Here is a 26,696-nt window from a genome sequence, read left to right on the forward strand (position 1 = left end):
CGGGCGCTGTGCCCATGGCAACGGGCGCGGGGCCGCCGCGGGGCTGTCGCACCGAGCCGCGCCGAGCCGAGTCCGAGCCGCAGCGCCGCCGCAGCGCGCCCGCCGGAGCCCCCGCGATCAGGACGCACCTCGCCCTTAAGAAGCAGTGGCTCCTCTCCCGCCGCAGCGGGACCCAAAGGTAGCGCCGCCCGTCCCAGTGCCCCCGTCGGTGGCGCGGGGCGGAGGCCTGGCGGCGGGGCAGCCGCTGTCAGGGTCGCGGGGGGACGCGGGGGTCTGAGCACCCTCCCGCCGACCGGGCTGGAACGCGGGGGTGGCGGTGGAATGGCGGGGCTCGGGGCTGCCGGGCGTGCGGGGCGGGAGCGGGGCGCAGCTGAAGTTTTCCCGGGGCGCCCTGGCGCCCGCCGGGAAGGCGGCTCCAGGCGTGTGTGTCCGTGTCCCCGTATCCCCTCCATTCGTCCCTCCGTCCCCCCGGCCGGCCCGCGGCTCTGCGGCAGGTGACGGGGAGCTGTAGAGCGCCAGCAGAAACGAAGGCAGAGCTGGCAGCGGCGGCAGCTGCAGCGGCAGAAATGTTGAGTGGCTCGTAATTGCACAACCGCAGGGAAAACTTGGGCAGGAGACTGGACGGGTTTCCCTCGAAAGGGGACACCTTTCCAGCGTTACTGTTTTAGAGTCAAAGAACGGTTTGGGTTGGAAGGGAGCTTAAAGATCATCCAGTTGCAACCCCGTGCCATGGACAGGGACACCTTTCATTAGACCAGGCTGCTCAGAGCCCCATCCAACCTGGCCTTGAGCACTGTCCTATCACTGCATGCTCTTTTAAATAGTCTCTCTTCATCTTTCCTGGAGGCTGCCTTCAGGTAGTGAAAAGCTGCAGTTAGGTCACCCTGAAGCCTTCTCTTTTCCAAGCTGAACCATCCCAATTCTCTCAGCCTTTCCTTGTAGGAGAGGTGCTCCATGGCTCTAATCAACTTGGTCTCCTCCTCTGGACTGACTCCAGCAGATCGCTGTCCTTCCTGTGCTGGGGACCCCAGAGCTGGCCACTTCTTACTATACTGTTATTATAGTACTCATGGAGAGGCTGTTATTATAGTACCCATGGAGAGGCTCTGGAAAGTACTCCAGTGCCAGGCTGGCTGCTGCACTCAGAAATAATTCCAAAAGCAGAAAAGGTTGAGATATGGCTCTAGAGAGGTAACATTTTTTGCGGAAATGAACATGGCTAAGGCTTTCAAAAGAATTTGCATTTTGCAACACTATTTAGTAAACTTGTAGGAGAAAAAAGCCTTTGTTTGACTTACAAGTATTTGCTACGGAAGGATAACATCCAGTAGTTTCAACATGAGACCATCAGAGTATCAACAGTGAAGTGCCTATGTCAAGTTCAGTGTTTGTTTTGTTTCGAGGTTTTTTGTCATTTTGTTTTCTCTCAGTGTCAAGAGAAGTCCTGTAGCTAACTCCATATTGGTGCGACTCTACTCTGAATTCTGAAGTGACTGTCCCTCTTGACCAAATACAGCAGCACAGGGAAGATTCCTACTGTAAAGACTGGATAGGAGCCACTCAAAGAGTTTGAAACCAGATTTTGTTGTAACCTTTATGGACCTCCGCTTAAAACTCAGAGACAGTTTATGGGAGAAGCCCACGTTTCTATGAGCACTTAAGATCCTGTTATGTTTCTTACTGTAATTTACTACACAATGATCTTGTACAGTCACAGTGCCTTGTCCACCATCAGCCACAGATTACGAACCTGGTTACATACAGTACCTCCTAACTGTGATCATCTGTCTTCCCTTTTACTTTACTTACTTTACTGTAATCTCTAGGATGGTAGCGGTATTTTGTTTCAGAATAAGAAAGATAGTTATGTAAAAAAGAATAACTTAAGTTTATACAAATTGTGTTGATGTAGAGCAATGTGAATCTCATTCACTTCTAACCAAGACAGTTAACATAAACAAAGAAAAGGGGGAAACGAAATTACAGATTAATATTGCCTGTCGGCTCTGCGTAAAACTTAATTTAGCAATTGGATGCAAAGGCATCTGATGTAAGTTTGTTATAACACTCCCTGAGATACCATTATTTGATGTCTGAAATTATATTCAGAAAACCCCATTGGGCAAATAAAACCAAGCAACAGCAACAAAAATAATTTTATTTTAATAATGCTAAGGTGCAGTTTGCATACCTTGGCTGTGCACTGGTAGTGCTGCTGGCGTAAACTTTCTGTTCATATAAGCCAAATCAAAGATTTTTTGTCAAAAACTGTCCCCCTCCTCCCCTCAATTATACAGACATAACTGGAATTGCAGTCATGAAAGAGGAGAGCAGGTAATAAAAAATGTAAAATATATTGACTCAAGTGTTGGAGGTGTGGAAACGTTGACGCAATAGTTGTAGAGCTGTGCTGACTAAACAAATGTGCTTTACATAAGAAAGATAAAATCATTTACTGTTAAGTTTAAAGCTGCTATCAGGGCTTCCTATGGTTTGAACTCCTGTGCAGAGGTATTTGATCTAGCGAGGTATTGTGCCCTCAGTTATTTGATTGCTCAGTAAGCAGAAGAGATTTCTCTGAAGTTCCTGTCAGATACGTAGCAGACACGAGCCTTTTGGACAGGGGTGTGCTTTTATGTAGATTAAGTCATGGCCAGGTGCTAATGCCAAACCAAATTAAATCAGAGTCCAAATTCATGTTACTTACAATAGTTTTGGCTCTTCCGTACTGTGTGTGATTTGACAGTTGGAAGAGCAAAAGAAACTGCATTTCATTAGAACAATTTTAATCATATTCAGTTGTAAATATTATTTTTTGTCATAGGTAATTCAAGAGAAGTGTAGGCTCTTCATGAGTGCATTTCTCCTGCTGTTCTTTATAAAACTAGAATGGGATGTTGATGCGTATTTTTGTTTCTAAGCAAGTAGAAATCAATGGGAATTAGCAAACTGCGAACATAAATCTCCTTAGGCAGCTATCATAAAGTGCCTAAATATTTTTAAATCTGGCTCCACAACATTAGATCTAGATTTATTCTGGATAACTATTCTGTATTTTTTTTGAAGGGGGAAAAATTTACCTTGGACTTCTGTGGCATTCAAGGCTTACTTTGGCATCATCACTTGTTGTTGACTAGAGCAAAATGCATATTGTTAGAATAATTGAAATACTTTTTGATTTGACTTAGAGTTTGAGCTAATTCATTGTTCACATGTAGTAGCACATTGGGGATTGCTTTTTACGTCAGCACTGACAAAATTGCTATTTGCATTTATGAAAAATGAATTTATGAGACTCCAAGTGTACTGTTGTATAATGTTCTATGTGGGAACTGAAATTAGAGTGCAGGAAGCTATATTTGTAGCAGTAATATTTTTTTTTAATTTGCTTTTGAAGTTGATAAGATTTTTAGCAAGTATACATTGAATTCAGTACAAGTTTTTGCTTGACTGTTAGCTTCATAAATCTTTTTGTGAGCCAGCCTTGTTGGAAAGAATTAATAAAACTGAACAAGTCACTTTGAAAAACAAGCCTAATATTTCAACATTCTTCAGTTACTAAGGTAGCTTTGTAGACAGCGATATTTATTTTTTTGAAGCAAGGATAGGGAAATTCCTTGGAGGCAGGTAGTATTATAAATACGTATATGCATTTGTGTGTGTGCACACAGGTTTTTAAATGATGAACCATTAACATTGCAACAAGAAGTAAAAAGGTTTTCAGACTTCACTTAGGACAGAGCTAAGCACGTGTAGCAGCAGACACGCAATTTGCTTCTATGCCATATTTCTTTCTGGACAGAGTTGTGTTGTTTCATTATATTATCCTATATCGTATATGGTTTGAACATAAAATTGCTCTTTCCCACTCGAGCATTCATAGTTTGTGTTACTATTGCATGACTCATTTAATAAAACAGCTGAAGTGCTTTTTTTAAAAGGAGGTTCTTTCAGCAAATGTTGTACTAGGCACAGTCAAGGCATGCTATCTTTTCTGGGAAGCTGAAAAAAGCAGCTGTTCCAGCAGCTAGCTTTTTGTTGTAAAGAGAATTAAGCAGCTCCAGTGCAGTGAAAATGTAACAAATACAACTCAAAAGAATTTAAGTCAAGTAAACAGGATGAGAAAAAAGGATTCTGCTGCCTTTATGTACTTAAATAATACTGTTTAATATAGAACTATTTACATGCAAGATTAAAATGCTTCTTGAAAAAAATAAGGAAGGTCTCCTGGTGCAGAGAACTGAGTGGGATGTGCTCTAACAAAAGATTAGGACAACATGACCAATGTGAAACATGTTTGATATTGGCCAGGAAAAAAAAAAACCAACATCTGAATCATGGGGTTAGTGAACAGCATTGAAAGAAGAGAAAAAAAATACTTGAAGGATGATGAAACTTTATATATATATAATTATATAGCAATAATAGCTGGCTTATAATAGTTAATAGGTTGCATATTAACTTCTAAAAGGATCAGTTTTCATTTGGGAAGGGAAGGGTGCAGGTGTTTCTGTGTTATGAACGTTAACTTGTAAGGAGAAAACTCTTGCAGCTTGTAGCCATTTCCCTTTGCATGTCATTTCCTGCTCATGTCTTAAAGGAGCAACCTCAGTGTGGGGGACTGGTGACCAAGTGAAGAGACACCCTCACCACAACCAGAGGTTTACCGTAACAGAGTGAGTGCAAACAGGTTTCTCCACTTGCTTCTCAGAATTGCTGCCACATGTCAGCTGTGCTTATGCCTCATGAACTCATTGGATAAACAGTGTGAAGAAGATGCATTAGCTATTGATTCATGGACTTTCATCATTGCTTAAGGTATGATAGCTTAGGGTGACTGTGCAGCAAGTGCTCCTGAAAAAACTGGGAGGAACTAACACTGGTGTTTCCAAACACAGAATTATGGCAGAAGAATAATCTGTTTCTGCCTCATTTCAAGCATTTAATGTATTTTTTTTTTAGGATTCTGTAAGTGGATCAATTTATAGATTTGCAAATAATTTTTAAAGAACTGGAACAAGCCCATGGAATGAAATATTTTCTATTTAAACTGTGATATATGGACAGGTACATCATCACTGTTTCAGAGAGGTAAAAACAGATTCAAGATGCTAGGTGACTGGAGCAGACTGATGAGGGAATACTTGAAATCTCATTCTAGTACTGAGAGTAGAATATTCTTAGAAAAATAAAAATCAGTAGATATATTTTATCTGTTTCCTGGTTTTTTTGGTAATTCAGCACTGCCTGTGAAGATTGTTCATTTTTCTGATGCACAGCGTAAAAATAGGAAGTCACGTTACGGTCATGACTGTAGAGAACATTGCTGTTATCCTGCACATCTGTACTGTGTCTCACACAGGTTTAATTATTTCCATATCAGATAGAGCAGGCATATGTGAAATTTATGAATAGGTAGGTTTATTTGTGTATTATGTGAGTCCAGATTTATGTTTTCATTGCCCATCACAGTACACATGGTTTTGGCAAGTGCAAATGTACGATATGACATTTACAGTGTTGTGCTGTCTTGCATCATGGCCATCCACTGAGCTTCTACATGTGCAGACACTGCATCCTGATATCACTGGATGGTTTTTGCCTATCTCAGTTTTAGAAACTTTGACATTGGCTGTTACTTCTTTAAAAATATTTGTGCTTTGCTGGGAAGGTGATGGAGATGCCAGTACCTGCACGATGCTGTTTTCTGGGCAAGGGGTACTACGTTAATGAAATGTAATTTTTGGGTTTGTATCACAACACCTAGCAGCTGTATAAAATAGGTGTTTAGCAGCTTGTGTTACTGTGGCTAAAACAAACTTTAGAAGTAGAGATTTGTAGTTACCTTTCAAAGCCTGTAGCTCTTTATAATTCAGATGTTCGATCCTGTTTCACTGACATTGATAGGAGTTTGTGATTAACAAATTACCAAGATTGCTGGCAGGCAGCCTGGTGCTTTTCTTTTCCAGTTGTATTTTTCTGTTCATGCAAGTACATTGGTGGCTCTGTTTTCTGCTGACTGTCTCATTCTTTTGGCTCTCACTCTGTTTTTTGAAATACTTTGAGAAGTTATTTTTCCTTTTCCCTGAAAGCTTCAGATATTGGCTTTGTTTATAAACTACAGTATTTGTCAGTTCTAGAGCACTACATTTATGATTAGTTTTCTTTATGTCCTACAAGTGGGAATGTTTGTTTATCCCTCTTGTAAAGATAAGATTGATTTCTGATACCAGCAGGTTACAGTTGTGCTACCTTTACATCTAGATGGGCTATCTTGGATGTCTGACTAAAATCACTCAATTTCCAGATGACAATTGTGACATTAACTCTCCCCATCTATCTTTGAGAAAGTAGTCAGCTGGGCAGATTTATAACAGTTTATATTTCTATTACAGTTTATAGAAGTAGGAAGAATAGTAATAATAATATGCCACATGGCAGGGTAGGAGGGTGTTTGCTGTGCATTATGGACTGCTGATGGCAGTGAGCAAACTGACACTGCTCCTCTTCTGCAGCACCCTCTCTGATTGTTCACTTGGTGGCTCTAGTACAGAAGAAAGCCACATTCCTGGTTCAGACACATGGATGCACTCAAAATGCCTGAGAAGGGATGGGCATCCAGGAATGGGTTTTCAAAAATCCAGAACTCTTAAAAGCAGCTGGTAGCGGGCTGGGAGTGGAATGAATTCCTAACAATAAAGTGCTCGGTGGAACAAAAAGGGGAAGCCCAGTTTTCCTCTCATCTAGAGCTTTTTCTCATGCTTCCCTACAGTTGCTGAATTTGAGAATTGTGCTGAGTTTTTCTGGCAGGTGATTAATGTTAGATTTTGCAATGGGCCTGGTTTCTCTCTTCTGATACACATCAGAGTAGAAGGTGCTCAGTGAGTCAGGTGTGACAGGCACACTCTGAAGGTTGACTCATGTCTTAGTCACCTGCTTTTCGTAAGGAAATTTTGGTAAGTATAGTCTAGGACTAGTAGATACCTAAATACAGTAACTCTGTCTTCACTAGGTAATTATTTTTTATTCTAATGTATTTCTAATTTATTTGTTACTTCACAATTGGGTTCCTCAAAATACTGTGGGAAATGCTGTGTTAGGCATAGTTGTCTGCAAAGTCAGCTGTGATGACAGAGATATTGTTTACTTACCCATTTTGGACTCCTTTTAATTCTTCCTGGTATGTGTAAAGTTTTTAGCTTGTTTTATAAAAAAACTACACTAAAAACACCCACTATACAACCTGAAGCAAAACTGCCTGGTGAAGTCTTCTGAGCAGCCTATTACATCAAATAGATATGAAGAACATACTGTAATATCATCCAGTCTTTCCCATTATGTATGACAGCATGTAATTACAAAGGTTAAAAAAAACCCCATTGCCCGTGAACACAAATTCCACATAAAGTGATCAGAGCCAATGGCACCTAGTTCGATTAGGTCTTTTGATAGATAAGCTCTGCTGACTGCTGCAGAGGTAGATAAGGATGATACAGCTCCAGTTGTCCATCCCAAATCTGGAGGTGATTAGTGCTCCCTCATATGGGGTTTGGCAGACCAAGATGGTTACTTATATCTCAGTCGTTTCAGCTTAGCATGGACATTTTATGTAGCAGCGTTCCTCAGGAGAAAGGAAAAAGTCTGAAAAATCTAAGTGTGCCCCCCCTTCCACCTAAACTGGCAATCCCTGTCTCCACAATTGTTCATGTTGCTAGAAGTTGTAGGTCAGGAGTTTAAAGAAATTAGTTATGTCGTTAAAATGGATCAAAGACTAGGTGTCATTGTTGAAAGTGTGGGCTTTAGTACTTGCCATAGGCAAAGAATGAGTCAATGGCAGACCTGTGGGAAGCACCTGAGTCCCTGGCTTTCTGTGCTTCTCTGCCATCACCTGTTGGGCTTGAGCATGCTCATTTCATAGCCACATAATGATTTTCTAAAACACTGTTTACACACCTTGCATAACTAGAGCAGCGTTTAATAATATTAAATTACTTTTATTACTATAATTTTGTATATATGAAAATATTTTGGTTGGAAAAATATCCATCTATCAGGTTCCAGATTTTTAGTATTACCAGAAGGCTACACTTTTTAAAAATTAATACTTCACACATACATAACCTTTTAAAAGATGTTTCCAAAAATGCTGAGAGTATATATATAATTTTTATATACTTGATAAGTATTTTGGGGTTAATTAGTTTTGTTTCATATGCATTTCCTAGACTTTATGCATGTTTACATCCTTTCACTTAGAGATTACTAGACAGCCCCAGTCATACTCTGCAAGAACTTGAGCAGGGTGGGTTTTTGCTTTACCTGTAGTACCAAGAACTACTCTGAGTCTTGGCATCTTCATCAAGATTAGGAGACTTGAAGACCTAGTATTTGTTAGTTATTATCATTTCCTGTGATTAGATCCTGTTGAAATTACAAAGCTAGGCACAGGATTTATACAACAATGTTCTGTAATTAAAAACATCCAACATACAGGAACTTTGGCATTTTTAAAAGCAGTGGGGAACAACTAACCCTTCCACTCATCAGATCTTTAAGTCCCTGCAAGCCAAAGGTTTGTGTAGAGGTATAGAAATTACCTTGCCAGTTCCAGAAATCAGTCTGGGTCTGGTTTCTTTTTGTGTTTGTTTGCTTGTTTTAAGGGCATAACCTAGGCAAGGTTATGAATCTTGTGAATCTGACAGTAATGCTGACGTTCAATTTCAAATGCTCAATGTGGCAGCAACAATAGTTCCTGCTATCCCATCTGGTAATGATCAGATGTTAGTTATCTTTAAAAATGAAAGTAACAGGTATTTGCAGAGCATAATCCATTTAGGCTCCTTTTGTTGAAGATGTGATTAAGAAAAAACAGTTTTAGAACATTATTGTAATTCTTGAGCTTTTGACATATAAAACAAGAGATGGATAGGTGGATATACTTTTAATCTCCAGCTATTTCCTCATCCCCAACAAAAGAAATACCATCTCTACATGTCTGGAATGCTTCTTTTTTTTTTTTTTTTTGCTATAAGAGTGCTTTTATTTTCCTAGCAGTTGAATAAGGGGTAATAAAGGGTGTCAACAATGCTTAATATTAAGTATGTACCGCTATCAACATTTATTGCCATAGTAAAGGGCAGCTTAACCCAAGCAAAAGCAGTGCTTCTCTGTCAAGTACCAGATCATGTAGTCAGGAAAACTGGCACTGACACCATAATTAGTTTGTCCCTTTCATCCCTCCACCTAAAAAGAGATTTGTTGCTGGTGGACATAAATACTTTTGACAGAATTTCTCGCATGACTTGCTAAAGCGCTGGTACAGAAATTCCCCTTGTAGCAGGTATACTTTTGATTTATTTGACTGCACATTTCTTCAATGTTATGTCGTTTTCTTTGTCACATCTAAGCTAATTTTATACAGCCTTTGACTGGCAACTTTCACCTTCTAGGAGGTGATTTATATTACCAGTGTAATATTGAGTTTGCTCAAACTTCTTATGAAATATCCATAGACAGTGGAGTGTCACAGTCTGAACTGGACAAATTGTGTCAAGAGCCTGACTTGGCTGTCAGATGCTGGATTACCATCATTACTTTTTTTTAGCTTGATTGCCTATACTCACTCTATCTAATTATATTCCATTTTACCAGTTTCTGAATGAATTATTTTCAACTAAGTTTGATAAAGGGGAAGACAGAGGTCAAGAACTCAAAGTCCTCAGTGCTCATCAAATTATGTTTGAGTTAGCTCCATATAAGACACTAAAGAAAGTATGGGGGAAACTGGCTTAATAAAGCCCCAGCCTCAGCAACCATTTCAGGTAGTGTGAACACTATTTTTCAGGAATCTCTGTCAGCCTGAAATATGGATAAAACACGGATTGTAAAATATTCTTCCTGCACATAAATTTTGGAGAGGATCTTGACTCCAAATTAGGCAAAGTACTTCAGTTTTGAAACATAAAAAATACTGGCATTACTATGCTAAGATCTGATTCAATGTCCCTAATGATCTTTAGGAGTTTGCCAATGAATTCAGCAAAGACATCATCTGAGTAGGAATATCAGTATTAGTTATGTGAGTCTTGAACATCCTAAATGTTCCCATCTGCTATTGATAATACCTCAACACATTACAAACAAACCTCTCACCATTTACAACTTAGGTTTGGCACACAAGTGGAAGTCAATCTGAGGAAATCTGTTTTCCTAAGAATGGCCTTTAAAAATTAAGGCTGTATTTACTTCTTTGGGTTTTTGTGTTCCTTGAGGGCAGAACGTTGTGAGGAAAGTGGGTTATTACAGGTATCTATGTAGGAATGTAAAAAAATTTTGCTTAGTACAGTATGCTAACATGATGTATGTTTATTTTTGTGACCTGGTCTCATTTCAGATGAGGAGGTTATCTGTCCTGCCCCAACAGTGTCTTTTGCTGATGACATGTCTCCTAATGGCCTTGGAAGCTGTACCTATAGACATAGATAAGACAAAAGTCAAAGCAGAAGGCCATGTAGAAGGAGAGAAGGTAGAAAATCCAGTAAGTATAAAGAAACTTATCTGATTGAGTGTTTATCCTAATTGTTAGTAATCTGGATATAGCAAACTCCTTTAGAAGGAAACTAGTATTCCCCAGTATTCTCACAGTGTGTGCCATCTACTGTGGGGAGATTCCCTTTAAGTTTGCTCTTTATTTTTTTTCAATGAGCTGCTAAAGGTGAGGTGGCACATGGAAGGAATTCCCAGCATACAACAGGAAGAGCATGCTGTTCCACAGAGACTTATTTCAAGTGATTGGGTGGTGCCTTAGGAAATTCTAATCACTGATTCCAATTCAGTGTTTCAAATAGAACAGTAACAAATGAATTGCACTGTTTTAAGAAAGCCACACACTATATTAACGTGACAGATGCTTGTGTATTACGAGGGTTCCTAATCACTTTTCTCCTCTTCCTTGCCAGTTGCTGAAAGAAATGAATCATAAATTGCTGTAGGGCAATGATGCAAATCTGAACAAACAAAGATATGTAAGAGAGCACAGTGCCTGTGTTGCTGAGATTAGAGTGTCAGTTTTATAACTGTATTTAAGCAAAACTAATTAACTGTTTGTCAGTATATTCTTTCCTCAACTTCCTTTTTTTTTTTTTTTAAAGGATACAGGACTTTATTATGATGAATATCTCAGGCAAGTAATAGATGTCTTAGAAACTGATAAGCATTTCAGGGAGAAACTCCAGACTGCTGACATAGAGGAAATAAAGGTAGGTTCAAAAAAATAATTAAATTAATGTTAACTAAATCCATCGTGATGAGCCACATATTTTGTATTCTTTCTTCCTTTGGCTCCTGGCTCTAGGTGGTGGCTGTTCTACATTGCCCCTTCAGGAGCTAGAAATTTAGGAGGGGACAAGTAGGAAACAGTCTAAAGTGACAGACTTAAGGAGGAGATCCTCCCTTTTGTGTTTCCTTTAATCCCTCATGATGCTGTTGGCAGCTTGTGGCTTCTTTTCTTTCCGTGCTCTATCTAGCATCACCCTTGGAGATTACTCTCCATTTCCAGCTTCTTGCAGTAGACATTGGTGGCTGCTGCTGCCTTGTACCTTCCCTCAAGTCTAATAGCCCTCCTCGAGGGGATGAGGCACTTTGTATTCTTCTCACAGTTCTTTTGAACTCAGTTGAGAATATTTGATCAAGAAATTTGTCACAAATGTTACTAGGCATTGCTCCTTCAAGGTTATGGTCTTGTTCTTTGGAGGAGCAAGATACTTAGAAATTCTCTTTTCTGAAAGCTTTTAGGATTCCTCTCTGCTTCCATAACCAGAGGCATAAAAATTTTGAATCTGCTCTTTAAAAAATGTTGAGATTCTTACAGTGTGGGCTACAGTATTGCCAGAGACTGCCATTAGTCTGCTGTCTTGCAGCTCATGTCTAATGGGAATCCTAAAGGCTTCTTTCTATCAGTGTTTATACATAACTTTTTTTGTTTTTTAACAGAGTGGAAAGCTAAGCAGAGAGCTTGATTTAGTAAGCCACCATGTGAGAACACGGCTGGATGAACTAAAAAGACAAGAGGTAGCAAGATTAAGAATGTTAATTAAAGCTAAAATGGATTCTGTTCAAGGTAAGAATACAGCATTTATCTAGGTGAGTTTAACAGATGGAATTATGTTAGAGAAATGTCAAAGTCGCAGCAGTCATGCGTTGTTTGTTGTCACCAATAATGACTAAGCTGAGAGTGAGTGTCCTTTCTGAGCTGGTCTGGAGCCATTACAGACCTGTCTTTATAGGAAACTGGGGAGAAGAGAAAAGCCATCTCTGTTCTAGAAATAACGGAACTTTTTTCTTTCTGTGGATTTTTCAAATACTTCTGCCTCTTATTTTCAACCTCTTACTTTTGTCAATTCAATTCATAGATTACTCACAAAGAACCAGTAACACAGAAGGACTGTGTTCAAGAAAACAACATGCCACAGTATTTAATATCCTTAGGGGGTAGCAAATGAATTTTTTTGTCAGTATTTTATTCTTATAAAGATGTTTTCAAGGGGGATCCCAAGGAATTGAATACATAGTGTATCAAATTAAAAAACTCCTAAAATGAGGATATGTTTTGCAGGCTAAGCTAAATTTAGATGTGGCAAATAGACTGAAGAAGTGCAAATAAGTGTTTATGGGGATGTTGCTGCTGTTGCACACAAGCAGTCCAGTGACATCATGGTGATATTCACAGCTAGGTGACAGCAGCTAATGATACATGAAACAGCTGTGTACACACCCAGGTATTTTGAAGTTCAATGGACTGATCACTTCTACCCCTCTCTACTTTCATAAATTAATAGTAACTAACAGAATGTGCTTTAGGAAAACAATTTCCCCCAGCAGCTCAGATCCTACCATGTAGGTGTGAGATCTTACTTTTGGGAACTGATGATTGCAGTTCAGAATATTCAGATAAATACTAAGCTGTGAAAGCATTTTGCAAAGTTTATAGTCAGCTTTGCCCATGAGTCCTTCACATTATGTACAAGTATGGCTATCTTACCTATAAAATACAGCTGCATCTACACACCTAGACAGCATCTTGGAATATGCACAGGGAGCATTCTAGAGCAGCAGCAGGCAGGCAGAGTGGTTTCATTTCCTTTTATTTGCTCTTTTAATGTTTTCCCTATAACACCACTTAGTATCTTAGTCTTCTGTCTGATCTACAAAAAGGAAAAAAAGGCACAGCTTCCCCCCCCCCCCCCCTTCTTTCCTCTTATCTGGATCAGGTTTAAAAAACCCCAGACAACCAGGTTTGAGATTATATTCTGCATAAATTCGGTCCTAATCCAGATGTGTTTTTAAACATTTTCACCATGATCCTACTTGACTGATCAGTACAGGCCAGAAGAATGTTAGGAGTTGGGTCTCAGACCATACAGTAATGTGGCAAGTAAATAGTGTCAAGTAGAATGAATCTTTTCCCCTAAATGTAAGAAATGGAGGAAAATGGGTTTGGGGGCTTGGTTTGTATTTTTTGTTGGTTTTTCTTAAGTCTATTATTACACTTCTAAAAATGTTTCAAACACAGACAAAGGCCACATATATGTAAACAGAAATTATGATCTCACCAGGGAGGAATGATGGTTGAAATCTGCCCTGGCCAGTGTTTGCTGTTTTGTGATAATACAAACACAGCATTGATTGTAAAGCAGATAGTTTGTGAAAGAACACTATGTTTAAAATTGTGTTTTCTAATTTTTTTAAGCAAATGAAATATTCTTTGCTAAGCCATCTAGTAGAAGCTTGTCACAGTTGTTGTACTTAACATATCAAAGCATACACTTCTTAAGAGAATCTTATTATGTAGCATTAATGTTCAGAGACCATGGTAACAGCTAGAAAAGCCTGTGGTAGAAATGGGTTGAGTTGTTAGTGCATTGTGTGTTGACGTTGGTGGGTATCACTCCTGTGGTAAGGAAGAGAAAAGGTTTCCAGCTTTTAGACACAAGACCTGACTCTCCACTGTCTTGCACTTCTCTTTTTTCCACAAATGAAGTTTGAATATTTGCTTATTTGATTTGATACAATTTTACACTATATTGTACATCAATCTTTGGCCAGATGTGTGTCATTTGCAAAATGTCCTGGGCAGTAGAAGAGTTGGACTTCTCCCCATGTGGGAAAAATATGGAAGTTGTTAGCTTTGATAGTTTCAACTATCTCATTTATATAAAAGAGAATAAAATATTTTTAGTTTGTAAAGCTCAAATTGATCATAGTTGCTCTTGCTGAAACAGAAGCTGTAATCTGTGCATGTAAAATGACTGTGTGCAATGCAGCACTGACCCACCAGAAGGAAGGCAGTGCAAATTGCCATCAAGTTTGCCAACCTCCTTCAGGAAAAGCAACTTTAGAATTGTTGCTGTTGTTTCCTCCAACAAATTACTCAGTCCTCAGGGAACCTCAGGTACTTACAAGGCATAAGCTCCATTTTTGCTGGATTTCAAACTTACTTTAATGTTTACATGTGTACCTGTTCTTCCAGACACTGGTATAGACCATCAGGCTCTCCTTAAGCAGTTTGAGCACCTGAACCATCAGAATCCTGACACCTTCGAACCTAAAGACTTGGATATGCTGATCAAAGCAGTGAGTTCCAGATATGAACTACTATGGGAGGGTTTTAATTATTATGCTTTTTATCTCTGGTAAAGCGCAGTCCTTTCCTATATACCAGATTAGATAAATGACATGCAGCTTTCACTTTTTGTCAATTGTCTGCATGCACACTTGAAAACTGTTGCCAGTGTGCACGATGCAAAAGAGTCCGTAAGTTTTGGGATGTCACCTTAACAGGACTTGCATTCATATGCCAGTACAAGCAACTTTGGGAATAAAATACACCTTTCTGAGAGCCTTTACATTAAATACAGGTGAGATAGGTATATTTTCCCAGGTGTATTTTCTGATTTATGTTTCTACATCCTATTGGAGTCTCACAGAATGATGTAAATAATCATCCCTAACCAAGCCATATGAATTTTAGGATCTATTATATATACATCAAGCTGCAAAACCACAGCAGAGTAGAATTTCAGATAGCAATATTAGAAATTGCTTATATTGGGCATGGCATTCAGAGTCTGTTCAGCAGATTCAGTATCTGTCACAGGTGTGGGGGGTTTTTCAGGGGGTGCAGTTAAGCTAAGCATGGTATAGCTAGAGAAAAATACACTTCCCAAAGGGAAAAATGATTTTCATCTCAGCTATGCTTTAGAGAGCACTGCATGTCTGATGAAATTTTGACAGTTTCTATACTTACAAAATAAATGAAAGATAAGGTATATTTCAAGATTTCTATAATTTTTGTGCAAATTTTTTACCCTTGGAAGATTTTATGTCCGTTTTCTGTAAAATTATTTTTTATAGAGATATTGTAATTTTTCCAAACATTCTGAACATCATTTCTGGGAAAATTCTGGTTGGCTTGGAGAAGCATATCCTTAAAAGGCCAGTTCTTTTTTATTATATATTTTATTTTTGTCTTCTCACTTCTCAGCCAAAATACTGACAGGGTCTAATGGGTACTTAAGGGGATCTTAGCTTTGGAATTGTTTTTTAAAACATACAGTGAATCTGAAAAGTAAAATGTGAATAATGGAGGGACAGTATCAGGTGTAAACATGTTCCTTTGTAAAGCACTACCAAAACATCCTTTAATACCTTAGCCTGTATGAAAATAACACATCTTTATATAAGAGTTTGTCAGAAATTCTTCTCTCATACCCTTTCTCTCCATTTAATTGTTTGGGGGTTTTTTTAATCTGTATTAAGCTGCTGCAAACTAAGTCCCATTATTAATGAAGGCACTTTTGTCATTAAACTGTAGGATAAGCTACAAATGTTCTTATTCTGAAATGATCAAGGAGTTAATGGTACCATTAGTGTAGGACTTGATAACTTGAGTTCATTTATTACTCACTGATGAGAAAGGACACCTTGATGGCTTCTCACAGCACTGTGTTATTGCAAAAACTGTCCAGCAGATGAACCCTTACAATTTAATTTCCGTGAAAATTACAAAGGGAGGAGAGATGTTTCTGCATCACTGTCATGTGAAAGGAACCCCCAGCCAGTCTGCCCTGAATGGCAAAAGGGCCAGCCTTGCCCACAGATCTGAACAGTCCAGGGTTTTTAATGTCAGATCTGTCACGTAATCATACGTCTGCATATATCTGTATTTTTAGGCTACAAGTGACCTGGAAAACTATGATAAGACTCGCCATGAGGAGTTTAAGAAATATGAGATGATGAAAGAACATGAGAGGAGAGAGTATTTAAAAACACTGGATGAAGAAAAGAGGAAACGAGAAGAATCCAAATTTGAGGAGATGAAGAAAAAACATGGAGATCACCCTAAAGTTCACCATCCTGTAAGGCCACAGCCTGTTCTTATGTGCCTGAGTTCAAGCTCTCCTTTCCAGAGAGAAAAAGCTAATACACAGAAGGGTGTGTTTTGTTTGTTCTCATCACTTGCCTCCTCTCACTGACATGGGAGCAGAGAGTGGGCACAATGCTGAGAGCATTACAAACCCCACTGTACAAACCCCATTCTTTTTGTGCAGGTGTGCTATTTGCTGCCAGAACTCTTACTAACAAAGACACTGAAACTCATGAGGAAGAAGCCACGACAGTGTTCAAAACTGTAGGGATGCCTTCATGGTATGCCTGGCCTGCAAGGAGCTGCATCACAGTACCATTTGCTCTAGGAAAGGCAAAATAATTCAGCTTCCCTCAGCTGTTTCTGGCTGGGGCTGTGTGGCCATGACTGATTATTACAGGTGCTCCTTTCCACAGAATATGCATTTCCTTTACACTCCCTCTTTCCCTGGACCTTTCTGTCTGATGAAAGTATTAGACCTGACCAAAAAGGAATGAAAGAAAATGCCACTGATTCCATTTGCCACATGACTAATCAGCAAATAAAGAAAGCCTTTCAGAGAAACCATAATACAAAGGTAATGCAGGGAAATTACACTAAATTGTCTTTTGAATAGTTTTTCTTTGTAACCAATCTATAGGGAAGCAAAGATCAACTGAAAGAGGTGTGGGAAGAAGCAGATGGACTAGATCCTAATGAATTTGACCCCAAAACATTTTTCAAATTGCACGGTAAGAGGTTTAGTTTTAATCTAATGAACAAGTGAAGTGACTTTGTTACATTCTGCTGAGGACAAGTTTGTCATATGTTAGGATGAAGTCTTTCACTTCAAGCAACTTCGATGAATCTGAATAATACAGAGGAGAAAATATTTGTCACTGTTTGTAACTTTTGTGCAATGTTTTAAATGGAATTTAAAAACTTTCAGAGTTTTGTTTAACTACTCCTAAAATCATACAGGCAAAAACCAGTAGTGATTCCTTAGGGAAGTATGGGTGCTTAGAGGGCTGTCCATATCGATAACTTTGCTTACACAGTATGTACTGGGAATAAATCCTCAGAGGTTTGTGCAGGGGCAAAACCTGCTTTCTCATCATCTCTGCAGGCGAGTACCAGACACTCCTAATCTTTGGAATGGTCATAGAAGGGCCAAGCCTCTTCAAGCTGCAAGCTTCCCTTGATAAAATAAGAACCCTCTAATCCTGCTTCTAGATCTCTGAGGAATGGGCAGCTAGGAACAATAAGTAGTAGCAGTAGCAGAGATACGGATGCTTCTCAATGAACATCTTGCTTCACATGTGGTTATGTCACCATGTAACCTTCTGTTCTGATATTGTTAAATGCTTCATCACAAAGTACCCCTAAGTAGATCCTGCCTGGCACTAGGCTGCAAAGGGTTGAGCAGTACACAGAACTGGACTAATCTCAAAGATGATGATTTAGATGCAGAAAAATATTCTAGTTTGAGTCCGAACTTTTATCTCAGTTTATTAAAATATAATAAGTATGTATTACAGAATCATAGAAGGGTTTGGGTTGAAAGGGACCTTGAAGATCATCATAGTTACTAAATCTTACCTCTTCTTTCTAGAAAGAGATTTTGAAAGATAGCTTTCTGAAAGTTTTTGGTAGCTTGTTTGTGCAAAACCTACCAAAACAGAAACAGCTGAAATCACCTGTTGCCTTAGAGCTTAGTATATAGGAAACTTTGTAGCAATTACACAAAAATACTGGCTAACAAATTGAAGTAGACATTCTCTTTCCATTTCAGAGGTAGTGTAACAGTATTCAGAGCACAATGTAGACTAAAAGATGGATTATTAATTACCAAATATTCTCCTCTCTGCATTTGTCATGTAAAGTCATCTTAGACTTACCTCAAGTGCTGCATGTTTATATAGACTGTCATGTAATTATTTAATTTTTTTTGAGAGTCGTATTGTCAGTTAAAGTTTTCCTGCAGAATCTTGTTGCTCCTGAGTCTATTTACAAATTTAGTGGTTAAATGGGGACAACTTGTTCTCAGCAATATTTTTTGGCAGTTGCAGTCTGCGCAATCCTGTGGTGACCTATTTCAGTTTGCTAATCTGAGTAGTAGAGGGATTGCTCTGGATCTGTCCAATCAACCAAAAATGGTAATAGACTCCAGCCAATGCCTGATAAACACCTAAACAGAAGAAACAACCAATGTAACCAACTTCCTGTTAAATGAGATGTGTACACTGATCTTTACTTAACTCTCTTAACATCTATTTACCTGTATCACTTCCCATATGTACTCAGCTTGTCTTTTTAAAACTTTTTTGTAGATGTCAATAATGATGGTTTCCTGGATGAGCAAGAATTAGAAGCTCTGTTTACCAAAGAGGTAAAAAAAAAATATTCAGAAGCTTCTTTCAGTAAAAGGTTACGGGGATGTCTCTTTTTCCCAAGTATATTTGGAGGCTTTGGACTACAAAATAGAGTATTCATGCCAAGTTTTGTGCATCCTTAATATTTCTACAAAAGTATAAAACCTATCAGCTGGCAAAATAAAGTAGTTGAAGGATAAGAGTCAGATATCAGTGCTCATGTATTTCTCTGCCCCAGGCTTGCTGGAGATTCTATAACTAATCTGCAGGATAGGTATTACCTGTATAAATTGCAGTGTAGAGAACTGCTCTCTTGCTCTCCCTAGCTGTAGCCTGGTAGAGGCTTTGAGGTTCTGAAGCTGGGCACCTGTGCTCATTCAGTGTTTATCAACAAGTGTTATGAGAAAAAAGGTCATACTTGTGTGACTTGGCTCAGGGACAGCACTGTGGAAGGGGCTACAGAAAATTCCTATGTTTTGTGTCTGGCTAGTTTGAAGCACATGTGCATCTGATAAAGTAGGCAGGCTCTTAGTTTCTTGAAGCCTTGGTTTGTTGTCTGAAAATTCAACTGTGGTACAATAATTTGCCATAATCCCCTTCACTACAGTGAAGGTGTAGTGCAGTCTTTTTTGACAGATGTCTCACTGTTTTATAGTTTTGTAGTGTAAAAACTTAACAGCCCAGGGCCTTAAAATTAGCTGTAGCTGGGCAAGTGAAGCTCAATGCCTGAGAAAGCCAAGTAGAAGCAAATAAGCATGAACTCTCCAGAAAGACATTGTGCAAGAAGAGAAGTGAACCATTAAATTTGGCACTGAATTTGTCTTGTGATACCCTGAGTGCTTATGGGGTCAGCTGCATGCCCTGGTGAAAAAGCCACTCTCTCCTATTCCAGAAACCACGTGGAACCTCTGCCTGCTTTGAATCAAATGTAGGATCAGACAGTGCACACTGAGGTCAACTTTACTGTAACATCCACAGCACTGAATTGTAACAGACCACATGGATTAACTGAAAAATTCATTCTTAGGAAAGAAAGGCGCAGTTGTTGCTTAAATACTGTGCTGAAAGAGGAAAACTGCACACACAAGAGCAACATCTCAGACTGCTTTTCCAGATGTGCTCTGCCATTTGAATGAGCAGTCTTTTCTTCAAACTAACATGTACTAATTTTAAATTCCAGTTAGAAAAAGTTTATGATCCCAAGAATGAAGAGGATGACATGGTTGAAATGGAAGAAGAAAGGCTGAGAATGAGAGAACATGTAATGAATGAGGTAGGGGCTGATTCCCTTTTGTGTTCAAAAAATACAGTTCTCCTAACATGAAGTGTTGTCCAAGTGCAGCAGAAGGGGAGGGCCTGTCACACTGAATGCTGCTTGTGCTGGGATTCATGTAAAGTTACAATGCTCAAGCCCTTTCCCTGTGTTCTGATGTAATGCCTGCTGACTAGTTTTTATTTAAAGTGTTCCAGAGAAGGAATTGTGCTGTAGCCATGGTTGTTTGCAGATTCTGAGATCCAACAGAAATTCCTTGTGAATTGTGTGTCAAACAAGGAAGATTCTAAATGTGCTTTGGCACTTGGAAAATGGGTAAGATTTAGGTGTGAGAAGAGGGAGTAGAGCAATGTCTTCTTTCCTATAGCTCACCTTTGTCCCTTTAAAAGGGGGCTCAGAGCTCAAGGTATCACCTGTGACAGTGAATACCTTCACTGGGTCTGATGGGCTTTCAGCTCAGGAGACACAGGAATGGAAAAGGGGTGTTTTGAATCACTGTGTTTTCCACCCATAATATTTCTGTATTCAACTGTATTCCTTAAACTTGAGGAACAGAGCAAGCCTGGTCATCTATTAGTCATAAAGGGAAGCATTTCCTCCCTTCCCCTCAAAGGATTCTGACACAATTCAGTTGGGTGGGATTTCTGTTTTTCAAAACCTCCCCCTCCAACAGTGGAGATAATTTTGTAACTGTGAGTCAGAGTAGTTACCAGAAAGCTACAAAACATTTTTCTCAAAAAAAAAAATTGTGCTTTCCACTATTAGTTTTGGGACTGTGAGCACAAGTGTTTCCAATAAAGCCAATGAATTTTGAAGTGAAATGTCAGGATTTACTTTTTGGTTCAATTTTTGTTAAGCTACATAAGCTTGTGAGAGAAGTTTTCAGAAAATGTTGTGGGCACTCCCTTGAAAATGGGACATTAAAAAAATTCTAAATGGTTATATTTGAAGATACTGGATTGATGAAATTAAAACATTAGCTCCACCAAAACCTGTTCTTTAGACTGAGCTTAACTTTTTGCCTCAAATAGGTTGACATCAACAAGGACCGGCTAGTGACTTTGGAAGAGTTCCTGCGAGCTACAGAGAAAAAGGAATTTCTGGAGCCAGATAGCTGGGAGGTAATGAAAATGTGTTCCAAGTACAACACACAGCACCATTACCAGCACTTGGACCAGGAAGCCAAACGGCATGCCTGTGACCTTTGGTTTTTTCCAGCTCTGCTGTGGTATGTGTGTCGTTAAGCCCCTCAGCTGAACGCAGCGTTGAGCTGCGGCAGCCTGATGGGATGCAGATGTGAACTCCACGGGCCTCACACAAACAGAAAAGGTCTGGCGCCACCCCGGGGATTCAGGAAGAGCTTTTCACACGTGCTTTTCAAATGGAAATGGACATTTTGTTTATGAATCGCTTCAAAGGGAAGATAAGAGCTCAGCTGGAAGAAAGAGGATATTTTTCTCATGTGTCTAAATCTGTAGTAGAGCTTTGTTGAGAAAATAGCTGAGAAATTACTGTTTTGCTGTTTTCATTGAGTGTACACGGTGTCATGTCTTGGTATTTTGTTCTGAGGTTTTTTTAGTGAACTGTGCAAGAATTTCAGTAAGACAATAATAAAAAGCACACATGCTTTCCTGGCTACGTATTCACACTTGTATGTATTTTCTTGCAGACACTAGATCAGCAGCAGCTCTTCACTGAGGATGAGCTGAAGGAATTTGAAAACCACATTTCCCAGCAGGAAGATGAACTTAGAAAGAAGGCAGAAGAACTTCAGAAACAGAAGGAAGAGCTACAGAGGCAGCACGATCAGCTTCAGGCTCAGAAACAAGAGCTTCAGCAGGTACATGTATGAGGACAGAATATATTTGTTTTCACCTTTTCTCTGTCCTTATATGTGTAATGGCTCTTGACAATCCCCAGCTCTGGAGATTTACCTTGATTTTTCATATGAGTCCCAGCTGAATTCTAAACTAATGGTATCACAGCTGTTCAGAATTAAAGCAACTCAGCAGTACACCCACTAAGAAAGACCTTACATAACTGCAAGGTTTGGTTTAGGTGTACCCATTTATGTCACATCAGATAAAGCTGACAAATTCAAGTTTTTCAACTGCTGTATTTTGTTTTTCACCAGGTTGTAAAACAGATGGAACAAAAGAAACTACAGCAGGGAAATCCTCCTGCAGGACCAGGTGGAGAACTGAAAATCCAACCCCGTACGTGTCCTTCTGTGTAGATACACAAACTTTAAAATAAGTTCTGCAATGTAAAAGTCATTACCTCCATATTTTCTGTTAAAACTATTAACTTAATGCAGCTTTAATGACCTCTGGAGAGAGGTCTGTCTTTAAGTATGTAACTCTAAGTACTCCTGAAATCTCACCTTTAAAGTCCATAGTAAGAAACCAGAGTCCTAACACAAGGCATCAAAGGGGCAGAGAAGGATTGTGTTGTACCTCTCAGTCTACACTACTGAGATCTAGGGTATCCAGGATTTCTGAGCATCCAGAGAAGAACAGGGACATAGAAAAGACCAGGTCTGTCCCAGGATCTATGGCTGCACTGCAGTCTCAGGCTGCAGAACAAATCAAAGCGTTTAAAATCCTCAGTGGCCAATTTACCAGCAACTGGATGCAGCATGACACAAGTTAGTCTTGGGCAGTATGGATGACCAGTGCTTCAACACCCTCAGGAGAAGGGAGTGACATAATAAATCACTGCACTTGATCAGTGGTGGTGGCAAAACAGTCAGGTATGTGTTAGCACTTCTTATCCACAGCAGATTGCCCAGGTTTCCTTTGTGCTTTAAAGGGGCTCTGCTGCCCCATGCATCCTAAATTAACTTTTTCTTCCTCTCTAGAAAGGTTGAAACCATGCTGGCTTTATTGGCTTCCATGTTCATGTGCTGACATGATCAGCAAAGCTCAAGAACTTCCTGACATTGATCTCAAATATGAGCTTCAGATCTATCCAGGCAGCCTTTTGAACACTAGGAGCTCTTCACTGCTCCTGCAGGGCCAACAGTGGGGTTTCAAACTGCAGGAGCTGTGTTCAGTGATTACATCTTACTTTGTTGGGTACCCTGAAATTCTGCCCACTCAGTTCTGTGAAGGGAAATTATGAGATTTCAGAACCAATTTAATTCTGTCTTCTATTTGCTTTGAAACTGCCTGTGGGTAACTTCATTTTATGGTCCTGCATTCCAAGAGCCTAAATTCCCCTCACCTTCAGTAAAACCATTATGGGTAATTGCATATGATACATCTTTTGATACTGGAAATGTTGTGGCAGATACTGTTCTTAACACATGTATTATTTTATGTAAAATCTTTCCGCAAAGTCATTTAATCAAGTGTCATAAGAATTCATTATACTAGCCAGAACTAGTCACTACTCATTCACTGAATCAAGAATATCCAAGCAGACACTATTTTAAATATAGAGGCCACTGGAGCTACTATGTGAACTATGAAAATTAATATTACTCAAACTTGGCAAAGGGAGAACATTGCAACTACTGATGCAGTGAGGAGTAACATACAGGAGCAGGTTGTTACTTCTTTTTCAAGCTTCCCATATTGGGATTAAAGGTCTCATAAAAACATGGTATATTTCAGAAAAAACAATGTGTTACGTGAGAATATTTCACTTAAAAGCAGAAACAACTTGTAATCTGAGAGGTACCACTGACTAATAGTGCAGTCTATTGGGTAATCTCAATCCAATTTCATTGTTACGCACACAGAAAGCTCTTGGTTCAGAAAATAGAAGGTTTTGTTTGAGTGTCCCTATGCTAGAAACTTTCATTTAGAGAATGTTCACATTTGGGACCAGTTTACTAAGAAGTTACAAATGGTTCTCTTCTTGTTTTACAGCTGGTGAACCCAAAGCTGGAGACACACCAAAACACCCAGTGGGAGGTGATCAGCCTTTACCACCAGGACATGTCCAAGAACCAGCTGTCAGAACTGATCAAGTTCACCCTTAACCACTTGTGCCTCAACTTTATAGCATCTTTATTATTTGGGGTGGGGAAGGGCTGGGAGGGGTGGGGGGGACAGGAAATCAGAGTGAAACATGAACTCTCCTCTTTCTCCCTCAGACTGTAAAATCATCGGGACTGTTAGAGGTGAAATATCAGTCAGATTTGATTTGTAAGTTAAAAGAATTTTCTCTCCAGTGCATCAGTTAGAAACACAAGGGGATCATGTAGAGGCTGTAATAGAGGAGGAAATTAAGGAAACCATTAATATTAAAAACTTTGATGGCCAGGGGACTGAGCTGTTGAACTCTCCCCTGACAAAGAGGGAGGAGATGTCTGCCATTCTGTGTTTAGGCATGAATCAGAATCTTCTCAGAGAGGAAGCAGGGAACAGGCCTGAATGTTCAGTTAGGTCTAGTTTGATGTAGGAACTCTTTCCAGAAATGCTGAAAAGCAAAAGAGGGGGAAACAAAGACCATAGGTAAAGGCCTATTTCCAGCACTACCAAACCCTTTCTTCTTTGAGACCAAATAAAAAACAAACTTCTCAATCACAGAAAATTTGCACTTTTTAAAATTTAAACACAGCAAAGAATTATGAGGAACAGTGAATATTTTTCATGTTTACAGAAATCTAAGAATTTCACTGAAAGCCTTCAAAAGGAATGCTGTACTTCTTGTGTATTGATCTGAACCGTCCTCCTTGTTGAGATTAATTCTGTGTAGCAGTTGAAAGCTCAACTGGCCCTTGGGACAGTATTTTGTCCCCATTTCTTTCATCAGATGCCAGCTGATCTCAAAATTTTGCATGTTATTAAGTAAGCTTTTTATGTTGATGGAAATATTGTGCAAAACAGAACAAGACTCATTGTCTTTTTCTGTGCAGATTCTCCTACCTCCTAGAATAAAACCAGATTTTTCAAAGTGCACCATGTGCTTCAGAGAGCTCTTCTCAGACATGAATTTGGGATTTGTTAAGGGTCTCACTATTGACTCTTCAGAGTCTTTCAGCAGTTGGTCTAAGGTTATGAAGTGTCCTAAATCAGGGGTGCTACTTGATTGTATTTTTTTGGTATTGAACCAGGATAGGTCCCTAGTATTGCAAGCCAAGATTTTACAAGAGTAAGTTGATTTTCTTGTCAGTTTTATTATAGTGCTGAAAAGTTGTGCCAGTGTCCCTGCTTCTCATTCATTTCAAACTGAAACTATCCTGAAGTGTAAACCCTGTGTGGATTTCCTTGTTTGCTTGGGTTTTCGTGGTTGTTTTTTTCATTTGTTTTGTTTTTTTTAACATGGATTGTTCTGATTGTATAATGCTGGCTTTGAACAGATACACACCTCTGCCAGCATCCTTTACATTTCCTTCCTGTTCTGTGGCTAACTGCTGACAGTGGCATTAAAAGAGGTATTTTGGGGCTTGAGCAAAGAAACAGAAGCACGCCTCTGTTAGAGAAAGATGTTCCTTTCAGAACAAGACTTGAATATTTTAGGCAAACTCAAAACAACCAGAAGGCAATTGCTAATATTTTGTATTGACATTTGGGAAATTTCTCACTCTGAAGAACTTTGACTGATGGAAGCCAAGCACATTCCTTCCATGCTCAAGGCTTCTTTCATCAGACCTGGGCATACTCGTGTTCTCCACACAATGCAGCAGAACTCAGTGCCAGAACAGATTAGGTTCCCTTATCTGTTTTATCCCGTAAGTTGTCATGTTGCATTTCCTTCCTTTATACCACTCAATTTGACTTATTTTACCTTTTTTTTCATTCTTTATGCAAGTAGTTTGCAAAACCAGTGGCTCCATTTTTTGTCATTTCTAGGCAATTCTAACAACAGTTTGATTTTGTCTTTGTCTGCAGACTAAAATATCTTTCAACAGCCTCATCTGTTTGCAAAGAGGCCCAGACATAGTTTCAGCTACATGAAGTTTCTCTGGGCAAGCCCTGGCTTTGGGGTTGTAGCCTGATAATGGGTAACAGGGTGAGGAGGGAAACCAAGAGGGAATTATTCACAAGTCATGGTAAAGGTGAAGGGAAATCTTACTGTGTTTTCCCCATCCCTCATGAAAGTTTACAGAGGACAAGTGATACAGCCACAGATGTTTGTAGAAATTCAAGGACTGAACCTTTGGAGGCATTTCTACCATACAAATCATTCCTTCAGGCTACTTCTGCCTCCTCACAAATGCCATCAAATGTCACGATGGCTTTGTAATGTAATGCTCAAGCTTCAGTTTCGGTGCAGCCTCTTACATTAGATTGTAAGGTCCTGACTCTGCTGTTGGCGATTGGCCTCCTTATCCCATTTACGTGGAAACATCCAGAGTTTTGTAGAAAATTGTTGTGACTGGGGAAGTAGAAAGCTATAACCACAGAGAAATAAGGGACTGGAATATCATGGGCACAAGTGCTTACACCTGTATTCTGCTCTTCATTTAGGAGGTGATTACAACAAAACTGTAACTTTATACAGACACCAGCTCCACCACAAAGATGCAGTGATTTGGTTTTGTACTTGGCTGTGATTTTGGTAGGAGGATGAAGGGGTAAAATTTGGTTAATGTTGTACAAATTCATATCTCTGGTGCAATATATGTAAAAAAAAAAAAAAAGCCCCACTCTGTATAGATTAGTTTTTAACTGGATTAAACAGCACAGTGACAGAA

At 39.3% G+C, this 26,696-nt stretch overlaps 1 protein-coding gene across 2 annotated transcripts; it reads left to right on the forward strand.

Moving 5' to 3' along the window:
• The first annotated feature begins 34 nt into the window (after nt 1-34).
• On the forward strand, nt 35-26,696 carry NUCB2 (nucleobindin 2). Of its 2 annotated transcripts, none has more exons than XM_042038480.1 (13): nt 35-178; nt 10,394-10,537; nt 11,151-11,258; nt 11,992-12,118; nt 14,528-14,631; nt 16,230-16,415; nt 17,064-17,154; nt 18,733-18,791; nt 19,955-20,047; nt 21,079-21,168; nt 21,717-21,887; nt 22,182-22,263; nt 23,923-26,696. In XM_042038480.1, exons 2-13 carry the CDS (start codon nt 10,394-10,396, stop codon nt 24,033-24,035), a joined length of 1,368 nt encoding a protein of 455 aa, XP_041894414.1. In that variant the 5' UTR covers nt 35-178; the 3' UTR covers nt 24,036-26,696. The 2 variants fall into 2 exon arrangements, with proteins under 2 accessions (XP_041894414.1, XP_041894415.1); XM_042038481.1 differs by lacking the exon at nt 35-178 and adding an exon at nt 4,730-4,818.

This window comes from Corvus kubaryi, unplaced genomic scaffold (genome assembly GCF_017639235.1).
Source record: "Corvus kubaryi isolate FWS band 111438036 unplaced genomic scaffold, C.kubaryi_AGA036_p1.0 37392, whole genome shotgun sequence".
Lineage (NCBI taxonomy): Eukaryota > Metazoa > Chordata > Aves > Passeriformes > Corvidae > Corvus > Corvus kubaryi.